Source organism: Lithobates pipiens, unplaced genomic scaffold, assembly GCF_037356315.1.
Source record: "Lithobates pipiens isolate NorthernLeopardFrog02 unplaced genomic scaffold, aLitPip1_a1.2 Scaffold_23, whole genome shotgun sequence".
NCBI lineage: Eukaryota > Metazoa > Chordata > Amphibia > Anura > Ranidae > Lithobates > Lithobates pipiens.
In genome coordinates this window covers 82,264,630-82,277,868 of record NW_027507785.1, presented here as the reverse complement: position 1 = coordinate 82,277,868, position 13,239 = coordinate 82,264,630, and the positions used below count along the sequence as shown (strand labels likewise).

General features: G+C 41.4%; 1 protein-coding gene across 1 annotated transcript in view; it reads left to right on the top strand.

Annotated features, from left to right (window-relative positions):
* ADAMTS9 (ADAM metallopeptidase with thrombospondin type 1 motif 9) overlaps positions 1 to 13,239 on the top strand; it is a 357,655-nt gene that overhangs the window by 74,323 nt on the left and 270,093 nt on the right. Inside the window, exon 4 of the mRNA XM_077451954.1 lies at positions 10,504 to 10,781. Within this exon, the coding sequence (XP_077308080.1) occupies positions 10,504 to 10,781 (278 nt within the window). The remainder of the gene's footprint in view (positions 1 to 10,503; positions 10,782 to 13,239) is intronic.

Genomic DNA, 13,239 nt, shown 5'->3' with positions numbered 1-13,239 from the left:
ATTTCTTGGACCTACAGGTAAGCCTTAATCTAGGCTTACCTGTAGGTCAAAGTGTGTTGTAAGGGTTTACAACCACTTTAATGCATTCCCTGCATTATGGTCATTATGGTAAAAAAAGTTTAGGTAGTAGTATTGCCCCCTCACCCCCGATCTACTTACTTAGTACATAATACATATCCAGTGCTGAGCCCATCTTTAGTGGCTCTTCCCGTTCTCACAGGCCTTGCTGAGGCAGCAGGAGCCATGGGCTCTTGTTGCTGTCAGTCAAATCCTGTGACATGGACGTGGGGGAGCAGGGCCAAGCCACGCTGTATTTGTCTATATACGCGGGCAATGCAGTTTGTGAGTGAACCCGCAGGTGGTACTCCATAGGAAGAGGTGGGGGACCCTAAAATAGGATGTTCAGGTTTGTTTGTTTTTTACAAAATTGTGATTTCCAAAATATTCATAATACCACAAGTCTATTGTACGTGTCCAATCAAGAAAACGTGGATACATACCCTGTATGCCTTACCTCGCGATCACCCTCAGTGACAATCTGGACCACCGAGGGTGCAGCACAAATGCAATATTGTTATCACTAAAGCTTTTTTTTTTATGTTTGTACCATAGATTTCTCCATATTGTCCTCTTCTGTGTTGCTCATGTTTAGTTGAGGCTCAATGAATCATAGAGCACTTGTATTGACCTTTTTTCATTTTCTGCCCTTGGGTAGTAACAGAAACCACGAATAACCAATGTCAAGTGGAACTAGTGATCAGAGGTTAGCCAAAATCTGTCCTAAATGCTATTGCTTTTCCTGGTAAACCAACATCTGCCATAATAAAATAAACTTGCAGGCATATCCAGTTGCCCTCTAAAGTCTGTTAATGGACCTATAAATATCATGATCTCCCATCTAACATAGGTAGTTACATATTCTGGTTGAAGAAAATAAATATGCCTATCGAGTTCAACCAAAAAAACAAAAATAAATCGGTTAAAAACCTGCATCCTCAGGTTCCTAAAACCACATTTGGTCTGTCTGAAGGCAAAAAACCCTTATAAAGCATGCACCAAATAGCAGAAAAAGAGAAAAAAATTCCTTTCCTGATACCCAAAGGTAATCAAATACTCACTGAATCAGCATTCTACAGAAGCATTTCTCAACCATTTACCCTGGAGGAGCCCTTGCCGCTCAGCGACTGGGCGTTAACACTGAGAGCCACATATTTGCAGCCCTATATAACAGTTAACACTATTCTGTGCACCCTGCATGCTCCCAGCACAGTTACTGGCGGGGACTGGAAAGCTCTCAATGCATACTTGCGATCAAGAGCTTTCTGATCATGTGACCGCTAAGACAGCCAATCACAGCAGTCACATGACCCAAATGCCCACCTATAGCTCCCAGCATTTAGAAGCTCTTAAAGGAGGTGGCAGCAGGAAGGGGTTAAAGGAGATTTCCACCTTCACAGATCTATTTCTGACATCTACTTGTATGACTCCCCTGTACTGCACTCCCTAGAATAGCTTTTCTCAGCTTTTTCAACACAGAAGAACCCTTAAAATAATTTTCCGGTCTCAGAAAACCCCTGCTAAAAATTACTATGTCTGCAATATGTCTACAATTTATGATACATTAGTGTGATGGCCATTGAGTAGAATTACCCTCTTACAGATAAAAAAAATAATAAATCAATGGTGCCAGTGGGAACTTACCTGATAGGCAGAAATTGCTCATTGCTCAAAGAGCCATAGTTGAGAAACCCTGACCAGGAAAAATCCTTTCTCAACACTTTTACCCTGATGGGTTTACTTCCTCTTTGTCTCCCTGCAAAGGTAAAGCATAATGGGATACTATGCATCGCATAGTAGCCCATTATGTGTCACTTACCTGACACAGGAGCCAACGATGTCACCGCTGTCCCCTGTAGTCCGGAGCATCTTCTTCCGGGTATCGCTGCCACTCACAGCGCCGGAGCAGCGATGACGTCACTCCCGTGCATGTGCACGGGAGCCGCCACTAACAGCATGCTGCTAACGGCGATAGTGCGCCTGCATGCGCCTTAGACAGCTGTGATTGGCTTTTAGTAAATATCTCCTTAACCGTGTAGGTTTAGGAGATATTTCTTGGACCTACGGGTAAGCCTTAATCTAGGCTTACCTGTAGGTCAAAGTGGTTTGTAAGGGTTTACAACCACTTTAAGTGACCTTTGAAATAATTTCCAAGTGTTTGGGAAAACCCTGCTAAAAAGGATTATACCTACAGCTAATGGTACTTTAGCATGATCAATACATTGAAGAACATAATTCATAAAATAATTACTATCATGTTGCATACATAGCGAATTTAACACCCAGTGAAGCTAATTTTACCAACCTGCTAAGAAATGATTGCTGATAATATACCGAGGGAATTTTAAGGAAAAAAACTTTTAGGAGGGAAGTTTAAGGGGAAAAAAAAACTTACATTTATATGCCCATTAGTGTCATCTGCAGCCTTGTCCACCATTGCAGCCTTATGCAGCCTTGTCCACCATTGCAGCCTTGTCCACCATTGCAGTCTTGTCCCCCATTGCAGCCTTATGCAGTCTTGTCCCCCACTGCAGTCTTATGCAGTCTTGTCCCCCATTGCAGCCTTGTCTATTTTTTTTTTTTTAAATGCCGCCGCCGAGATACAGAGCCGGATGTGTATCTCGGCGGCGTGCGGTAGTTCTCGGCGGGCCTTCGGCTCTTCTCGCCAGCTTTCGGCCGCCTTCGGCTCTTCTCGCCAGCTTTTGGCCGCCGAGAAGAGCCGAAGGCGGCCGAAAGCTGCCGAGAACGCCCAGAGGCTCAGAATTTCGGGGGATCGGCGTATAACACGCACCCACGATTTTCCCCTGTTTTTAAGGGGAAAAAAGTGCGTGTTATACGCCGGTAAATACGGTACTCGAAGAATAACTGCAGAAAAGAAAGGACAAAATTGTAGTGTCTCCTAAGATTGGTATTTACAGTAGAAGTGACCCCCTACATGGATAGAAAGGGGAAAACTTCTCCCCTTGTATTCTTGGTCAGTTTGGGTGGGGATTCAATCCACCATTGCTCGAAAAACCCTTTGCAGCCTTAGGATGAAACATTTAACCCCAGGTTGAGAAACACTGCTTAGTAGGTAAGAGTTTAACTCCCAATTTTAGATATATTCATGAAGTGAAAATACATTGTAGCAGTCAAATTGCTCCCCTGACATGCCTATTGCTGCTATCAACTCTCAAACCACAGCAGTTAGTTGATGTACAAAATCAAGAACTGTACCGGGAAATGTGAACTTTCATCATCATCAGCCAACACTTAGGCCTAAAAGAATGGAAAACACACCACTAAACAAGGCAAGGTTCATCCATCCATGTCATCCAGAATTGTTTTGCATTCTATTACGCTCACCAGGAGTTGATGATCATTAATTCTAGTAGTAACTGGGACATAGCAAGATTATTCTCTATTTTCCAGTGCTCAGTGTATTTCTTTTTTTTTTTTTGTAGTTTTGATACTATTTTATTTTTTTATGTTCTCCATTCGTAATATTTTCAGATTTTTCTAGAGCTAATAATTAACCCTTTAACACCCTGCTGCCTTTTCTATGCATTGATTTAGCACGAGCTGCAGAAATGATCATGAAAGTGCGGGGTTAAGTTGTAAGCAGCAAGTAAATAGATTTTATATTGTTGTGCAATAATTAACTTTTAGCTTTAAGCTCGGCAGCTACTTGGTGCAGTCACATGAGACCTTCAGATCACGCTATGGTATATTATGTGATCACTTGGTTTGCTTATGGGCACAGCAACACATCTTGACATGTAGTATACATGGCAAGCATCACATCTTATTTGCTTTGTTCTGTTATCTAAGCTTCACATTGGAAGATGGATTATTGGATGCCATGGGATTTTTTTCTTAATAGAACTATGTATTAAAGTTATAGGGCCTAGTTATAATGAATGGAAATCATAGGTTTGCTGCTTTATTCGTTATTTTTGCCTATTGTGTCACCATATTTTTACACTTGGTTTCTGGTCTTCATGCTCATTTTTTCATGGTGAGATTTGTACTTTGTTTCTATTTTGTACCAGTTGTAGCTTTAAAATATAACTAAAGGCAGAACTTTATTTTTTGGTGGACTGGAGAGGTATTAGAATATCTCTCAGGTTTATATTGATGTCTGTGCTCTGGAGATTCACCCTCTGTATTCGGTTGATTTACTAAAGGAAAATAGTGCAACTTTGCAAAGTGCAGTTGCACTCTACAAGAGCAATTTCATAGCATAGCTTAGTAAATGAGCAGAAGCTCTGCTGACTTCCATCATCTAATCAGGTGCAAGCAAAAATGCAGTTCTTTTTTTTTTTTTTTTTACATGATTGGATACCATGAATGCCAACATGTACTGTGACATACTGAAGGAGAGCATGATCCCCCTCCCTTCAGAGACTGGGCCACAGGGCTGTATTCCAACATAACAACCCCAAACATACCTTCAAGATGACCACTGCCTTGCTAAAGAAGCTGAGGGTAAAGGTGATGGACTGGCCAAGCATATCTCCAGACCTAAACCCTATTGAGCATCTGTGGGGCATCCTCAAAGGGAAGGTGGAGGAGCGCAAAGTCTCTAACATCCACCAGCTCTGTGATGTCATCATGGAGGAGTGGAAGAGGACTCCGGTGGCAACCTGTGAAGCTCTATTGAACTCCATGCCCAAGAGGGTTAAGGCAGTGCTGGAAAGTAATAAAATATTGACACTTTGGGCCCAGTTTGGACATTTTCACTTAGGGGTGTACTCACTTTTGTTGCCAGTGGTTTAGACATTAATGGCTGTGTGTTGAGTTATTTTGAGGGGACAGCAAATTTATACGGTTATACAAGCTGTACACTCACTACTTTACATTGTAGCAAAGTGTCATTTCTTCAGTGTTGTCACATGAAAAGATAGAAGAAAATATTTACAAAAATGTGAGGGGTGTACTCACTTTTGTGAGATACTGTGTGTGTGTGTGTGTGTGTGTATATATATGTATATATATATATATATGTATGTGTGTGTGTGTATATGTATATATATATATATATATATATATATATATATATATATATGCAAACCCTACTGTTCTGTTTGGTTAGCATCCACATCTTTTGAGATTCTACCCAGAGAAAGACCAGAATGTGGTGTCACATTTGCATATTGGGATAGAAAACTGGTAGTTTGTTATGTTCAGAACTTCGTACAGATCTAACTTTAAAATGATTAGTACTTTGTTGAAATTGACCAGACTTTTCATGGTAGAATTTGATGTTTGAAGATCAAACCAAAACAAGTGACACTGATGGATTTCCAGAGTCGCTGTCATTGCTGACGTTAAGATGTCTGCTTGACGTCACAACACGCAAAGCCATTAGGGTCATCATTTCCCTGATGTAATCCACACATGTTGTTTCCTCATCTTGTCTCCAAGCGTCTTTGCATCTTGGTGGCCTGATTGTGTCTTTGGCTCTGTTATTTTTAGCAGGCTCATTCCCATTTGAACCTGAGAGAGTTATGACTGAAATGGAGTAAAGCGAACCCGGAAATGAGAGAGGAGGAAATTGTGGCAAGTTCTAATTAGTTCAAAATGAAAAACATACCTAAAAATAGTCCTCAGTGTTCCAAAAGGTAATTCTATCATAAGTAGTCAAGCAGGACCCTCCACACGTTATATAAAAGAGGCTAAATGGTTCATGTTTTTGGATACAAGTTCAGTAGGGCAAACAGCATGATCAAATTATAATAATTCTTAGCAGCCAATTAGGAATAATGATTGTTCTTACTGCTGTAAACTGAATGAAAGGTATTTGAACCCTAAGGTCTCTTGCCCACAGGGGCATCTAGCTGCTGTGCATCTCTCCTGGCATTTTGATGCACCCAGGAAGAGTGGGTGCAGCATGAAGCCCTGCTACCTGCAGTCAAAGTTTACAGCAGACTATTTCCAAAAAAACTGCAGATAAACGCGCGTTAATTAGCATTCAGCGTTCTATTTTTTCAGTGCATTGTGGGAGTTTTGAATGCACTGTGGGATTTTTGGAGTGTCCTCTGTGTGTTTTTATTAATAAACGCTAACGCTATAAACGCTCATAAACGCTAGTACAAAACGCTATTAAAAGCATGTTTTTCAACCAGCATTTTCTGCCAGCAATCTAGCGTCCATAAAAAGCTTTTTTGAGCTTCAGTGTGCATGGAGCCTAGAAGTGTGTATACGCCATACCTGTGGGATCCCCCTGGAAGCTGGAAATCACTGCAGTAGGCACCGCTACTACAAGGATCTCCACTAACTTCTGGATCCTGTGCCATTCAAGGGCACCATTCAAGGAACACTTTGCATTTTCTCAGTGAATGTAAAGTGTTCTCTGATTGGACAACATGGGGAGGCAGGGCAGTGACGTCACCATCTCCACCTTGTCCAGTCAGAAAACATTTTGCATTCATTGAGAAAATGTAAAGTGTTCTGTGAATGGCACCCGTGCCAGGCAAGTGACTGTGTTCAGTAGGCAGCAGGGCAACCACAAGACCTGGAGGCTAGTAGCGATCAGGGTAGTAGTAGTGCCCACTACATAGATTTTCAGTGTCCTATGGGGATCCCACAGGTATGACACATCATACTTACATTGATCCAAACTGCTCCCATGTAAATATATAAATTGCTTAATGCAGGCGATACAGCCTCCAAATGCAACCCATTAGAGTGCAGCATGGTGAACCGGCATTTTGAGGGTTAAAGCAGGGAGTGGGGAGGATACACATTATGTATGAATGAGCACTAATGCCGCATACACGCGATCGGACTAGCCGGCGGAGGTCCACCGGACTTTCAAACAAACGGACTTGGCCACACACGATCACTCCAAAAGTCTGACGGATTCGATCGTGATGATGTAGAATAAGTAAGTTCATAGCCAGTAGCCAATAGCTGCCCTAGCGTCGGTTTTAGACTAGCACACAGACGAACGGATTGTCCGCTAGAAAGCCGAGTCCAGTGGACAATTTTGAAGCCAGTCTTATTTCTAAGTCCGCCGGACTTTTGGGAAGAAAAAGTCTGCTGGAGCCCACACACGATCGAATTGTCCGGCAGACCAGAGTCTGATCGTGTGTACGGGGCATTACTGTCACTTTTGCTGGTCTGCTTGGTCTCCATATAAGGCTGGGTTCACATGGCAGCGATGCGGGAACGCCGCAAATCTGCAGCGGGTTCCCGCATCGCATACCTCCCGGCGGCAGTTCACACTGCCCTATGCGAACTGCTGGGAGTGTCAGTGAAACGTTAATGACATCCCCAGATCAGTTCGCATATCGCAGTGCGATCTGCAAACTCGGACAGGAATCGGATCGCATCGTGTGAACACCCATGCGATCCGATTCTGCTGCGCACCAAAAAAGGGTCCTGTGCGAGTTTGGGCCGTGTGCGATGCGAATTCAGCCATACTATCTGTATGGCTGAACTCGCATCGCACAGAGATCGGATTTGATTTGCACTGCAGTGCGGTGCGAATCACATCCGTTCTCATAAACCGCTGCAGTGTGAACCCAGCCTAAATGTAGGAAATAATATAAATAAAGACAGGTGAAATAAAAATTACATTTATATGCTAAATACTGTTGTTACAGATATACTCAATACAATTACCAGATTACAATTTTTTTTTCACTATTGAGGTCCTTTCAATTTTTAAGGAAAAAACCTTCCAGGGAGAAAAATTTTAAAAGCCTTGGAAGTAAAGAAAAGTTTGCTACAAAAAGAATCCATGTCACGTTCCCAAAGGAATACATCTTTTTTTCTTCCTTTTTGCCCTTTTTTTTTTTTTGAGTGTGATGATCCTATTATACATTTAACTGTTTCACAATAACAGGTCTGTTTAATGTTCACATTACCGTAAAGTTGAGACTTCCTTATCATTGTTTACTACAACTAATTAAAACCTGTTTTATCCCAAAAGAGGTCTCACGAAAGGCAGAGGACATCCAAGCACGTTGCAAGGAATAATGCCCCTTTCTTTACCTCTATTTTTATACCACTAGATAACGTTTTTGTCCTTTATTATCTATTGTCTGCACTGCTATCAGTAGTCCTTGGAATGGCGCCCATTATACTTTTCTCTTTTAGGCGGTAGTCTTAATGCATGGTAGTTCTTAAGAAAAGTGTGTCACTTCTTCCCTTTTTGTCCTTATGGAATTGAACAATGTTCAGTATGGAAGTAGTAAAAAAATGTTAAGAAGTGGTCCTATTTATAAAAATGCGTTATAAACACATTTAAAGGGGATGAAAACCCTAACATGAACTTTTCCTATTTGCTATTTTTTTTGTCTGTTAAATATATATATATATATATATATATATATATATATATATATGTATATATATATATATATATATGTGTGTGTGTGTGTATGTGTGTATATATATATATATATATATATATATATATATATATATATATACACAATATATATAATATAAACTGAGTGCATATTGTTATACTGTATATATTCAATATATTCAATAAGTGCAAATACATGCCCTTTGATTATAACAGTGTACATGCAGCTGCCAGGTGGGGAATCCCCTGCTTGCAACTGTTTGGCTTGGCATTGACAGCTGTCTTCTGGGTTCTGCCAAACCCTTAACTGAACCCAAGCTCATCCCTTGTGTTTATGTTGTATAGAATAAGATAGGGGAGGGTTTAGGTAGTTTTATCAAGAGAAAGCTGGGTAGGGCTGACACCACAAAAATGCTGTGTTGTCAGCACAGAACAGAGTTTAGGAAATTAGTGTATTTTTGGTTGATCCAAGGGTATTGTGGGGAGGTTTTAAGGTGATAAAACTTGGAAAATATTTTAAATTTTACCTTAATATACATTTTATTTTGTAAATCAGGAAAATTCGGATCTAAAATATCTTTGTCTAGTTAATAAAGTCAGAACTGTTTAAATCTTTTAAAGTGGAATTCCAGAATAAATTGAACTACTCTTAAAACTCCCCCCCCCCAACACTTTTACTAACTAACCTGTATAAGAAAGATGTATATACTTACTTATTTTCATACCACTTCAGTCCGGAGATGTGATCTCCCCTGTGTCAACCAGCAGTGGCTACAGGGGAGAGGACAGAGCACTCAACAACAGCTAGTAAACATGGAGTGGTGACGTCACCCATAGGTTTCAAAGACGCCATCCGTTGTCAGCGCTTCCTCCTCTCCCCTTCAATGATGCTGGTTGACACAGCGAAGCAGGATCACATGATCAGACTGGAGCAGCCAGAAAAAAGATAAGCATACTGATCTTTCTTACACAGGTTTGTAGGCAGGTGCTGTTTACTTTCTCCACTGTAGGTGGCGCTCACCTGCAGTGGCCTTGCAGCTGGAAAAGAATTAAAGAGGAACACTGTTCCTCTATGGTTTCCTGGGTCACTGGGGAAGCTGTCCAGTTGGATGATGCTACCCCATGTGACTCTGACAGCCATTTTGGGTCAGGAAAAGCCTATTTAAGGCCCTGGCTCACAGGTTTGGTGCACTTTACGAGAGTGGGTATTGTAGGGGAAGATACCCCATCTGTTAGGGACAGTGCTAGCAGTAGGGAAAGGTTCCTGACGTGGAGGGAAACAGTAGGGTCGCTACTCCTCTGGACTTCATCTCGTTTTGGCGCAAGATGGCCAAGCCATATTCTTCTCTCTTAACAGATGCTGTCAGTCCAGATTTTATCTGCTCTCTTTTAACATTACTGAAAACTGTGAGTGCACCCGGTTGGGCAGCCAACCCACTGAGTTTATTGTGAACTGTTGCTTTTTGTATTATTTCAATACAAATTTTGCATTGCTCTTAACGGTATGCATTATTGCCACCACACCCAGCTGCACCCCACCTACCGGTTGGTTAGCATAAGTGTTAGGAGGAGGAAGGGGGCAGTTTTAACAGAAGTTAGGCAAAAAAACATTGTTATTGACATCTATGGTTGTCAGAATACCTGAATTGGTGACTGCATCTGATTGGATGTAGTCGCTGTTTCTCCAGCAATTTTCCACCCAACTCCTTTGCCAAAAATGTATAAAAAAAAAAGAAGACTTTTGTCAAACCAAGAGTAGTGCCCACAGCTGAATTTTTGGCCCATTCAGCAAGAATCGAGGAATCAAGTTGTCTATGGCAGCATTTACAGTGGTAGAAAACAATAGACTCTGTGTGTGGCTGATTCAATTTCAATTTATCTGCAGGCATGCTGACTACATTCTCTGAGATACAGTTAGCCACAAAAAAGGTGGAATTGTTCTGAGGTGCACATTACAATTATCCTTTAAAACACATCCTCAATAAAAGTACCCTTTAGCTGTTCTAACTGGTTGGATTTTCCTCCCGATCTGGGAAATTAATTATAAAATACATTTCTGTGAGAAGACATGAGAATTGTTGAAGTGATATTGGCAGTTTGTGGTATATTCTTTTCTTACTTTGTCTCTTTTTAAAATCTCACTGCAGGTCAAAAACAAAGTAGAATTAAACAGAGGAAAAGGGGAACTCCGAAGGAACAGGAGAGCGTGTTTTCAGATGGGCAGAACATGAGAGACGGGCAGTTAGGAGACCAGGATCCCTCATTTCATAATGCTGATAAGATCAACGGAACACAAACTCTAAGAAGAACAAAGCGTTTTTTGTCCTATCCTCGTTATGTTGAAGTGATGGTGGTCGCTGACAACAGGATGGTGGAGTATCATGGGGCTAATCTTCAGCATTATGTGTTAACTCTCATGTCTATAGTAAGTATCTAAACTTTGCTTCTATCACTTCTTATGCCGCGTACACACGATCGGAAATTCGGCCAGCAAAAGACCCATGAGAGCTTTTCATCGCAAAATGCGACCGTGTGTATGCTCCATCGGACTTTTGCTGGCGGAATTTCGGCCAGAAAAAGATTGAGAGCATGTTCTCAATTTTTCAGACGGAAAAAGTTTCTATCGGTTTCTATCAGTTTCTATCTTCTGCAAAATTCCGACACATGCTCGGAAGCATTGACCTTCATTTTCATGGATCGTCGTAGTATTGTACGTCACCGCGTTCTTGGTGGTCGGAATTTGGTGTGAACGTGTGTAGGCAACACAAGCTTGAGCAGAATTCCGTCGGAAAAGCCTTGGATGGTTATAGCTGGACACCTAACTGGCACTTTTGACATTTTTGGTGGGGACTAGTGACACTAATAAAGTGATCAGTGCTATGTAGCGAGGACGGCAGGGACACCCACTGAGCGAATTCTGGCCCATTCTTCAGGAGCCAGACAAAAATTGCTCAATGTATGGCCAGCTTAATTATAGAGCTAAAGGTGCTCTGCCCCGTCCCTTGGTTTCCATACTGATGGGCCAATTGGAAAGCTTGTTAAAAAGTTGTTAATTCCTTGATATAAATTGGTACCAGCGGTAGCATTTACTCACATTACCTTTTCTCCCTACTTTGTTTCCATGTGTTTGTGTGCTCAGGTGGGCCAAGCTTACGTGTTGGTGTGACAGCTGTCATATAAATAAGCTTTGATGCTTTAAACTTTTGATTGCAAATAGACTTAACCTTTGAATCTCAGAGGGTATTATACAGACCAGTGTACACTTTGAGGGAAACCGGGGATTTCCCAAGAAAAAAGTGTCACTTGTGGTGTTTGCTGCACACGTACACAAACACCTTTGTAAATTACAAGTGTGCATCCGTAAACAGAATTTGGAAGTTGGACTGCCTGCAAACATGCAACACCTGTTTAATGTCCATAGTCAGCTTCAACTCCTACCAATCTATGCCTTTTTCCAGTTAATTTTTTATTCAATATGGCAGCAAAATTGAGACATAGCTTAAAGTGATATTGAAGGTCTTTATTTTTTTTATTTTTTTTTAATAAACATGTTATACTTACCTGCTAGCTAATCGTTTTGCAAAGAGCAGCCCCCAGTCCTCCTCTTCTTGGGTCCCCCACCAGCGCTCCTGGCGCCTCCAACTTGAAGAATGCCCCCAATAGCAAGCCATTTGTTATGGGGGCACTGGTGCATGCTCACTCCTGAGCCCTTCTCTATGAGTGATAGGACACATAGGGGTTAATTTACCAAAGACTGTACTCTACAAAGCAGTTACTCTAGAGCTTAGTAAATGAGCATAAGCTCTGCAGACTTCCATCATCCAATCACGTGTTAGCAAAAATTCAGTTTTTTTTTTTTTTGTTTTCTCTGCATGTTTTGCAAAGTGAAGCTTTACCCCATTTACTAAACTCTGCATGAACTTTGCAAAGTGCACAGTCTATTTTCCTTTAGGAAATCAACCCCACAGAGCCACAGCTCAGCCTCGCTCCCTTCTCATTGGCTTTCTAGCTGTGATGGAAAGCAGTGGGAGCCAATGGCTCAGACAATGAGGAGAGAGACCCAGGACAGCCAAGGTTCCCATGCACATCGCTGGATCGAAAGGGGGCTCACTCAGGTGAGTATTAGGGGGGCTGTGGGGGGAGCAGCACACAGAAGGTTTTTTACCTTCATGCATAGAATGCATGAAGATAAAAAACCTTCAGCCTTTACAACCACTTTAAAGTGGTTGTAAACTCCCCCCCACAACTTTGTCCCATGTAAATTAGCATAAAAACCCTAATGAACACTGCTTGGAGATATCTCCTTACTTGCTTAGTATTCTTGTAATCCTTTTTGTTCTTTAGAATGACATCACTGAGCATGCCCAGATCTCCACTGATTTACGGCACACTCTCTATGTGCTTGTCTGTTATCAGGACTTCCTATGGCACAACACTGATATCCCAGGAGACTGCAGAATCATTCAGAGCTTCCTCCTACACACTATGTGACGTTGTGACATCACATGCAGTGTAAACCTGGCCATTACTGCAGTCTTATCAGTTGAAGCTGAAAAGACTGACAAAGGCAAATATTAGACAATCGGCACAATTAATACTATGAAATACTATGAAATAAAACAAGTCAGCTATGAGCAGGGAAGCAGGGTTGCCATAGAAACATTGGATTGAGAAGGAGGCTTGGTTAGCAGTACAGGAGGTGCTCAATGTAAGGGCAGAAATACACTCCACTGTGGACTCAGAAAACAATACTTAAGATGGAGCTGCCTAACCCCTGGAAACAAGTTTTTTTTAAGTTTCTTTAAACAGTAAGTAATATGCGATTTGGGCTGGATTACAGTGGCTATAGTTTGATAATTACTTATTATAATGGACTAAATTAA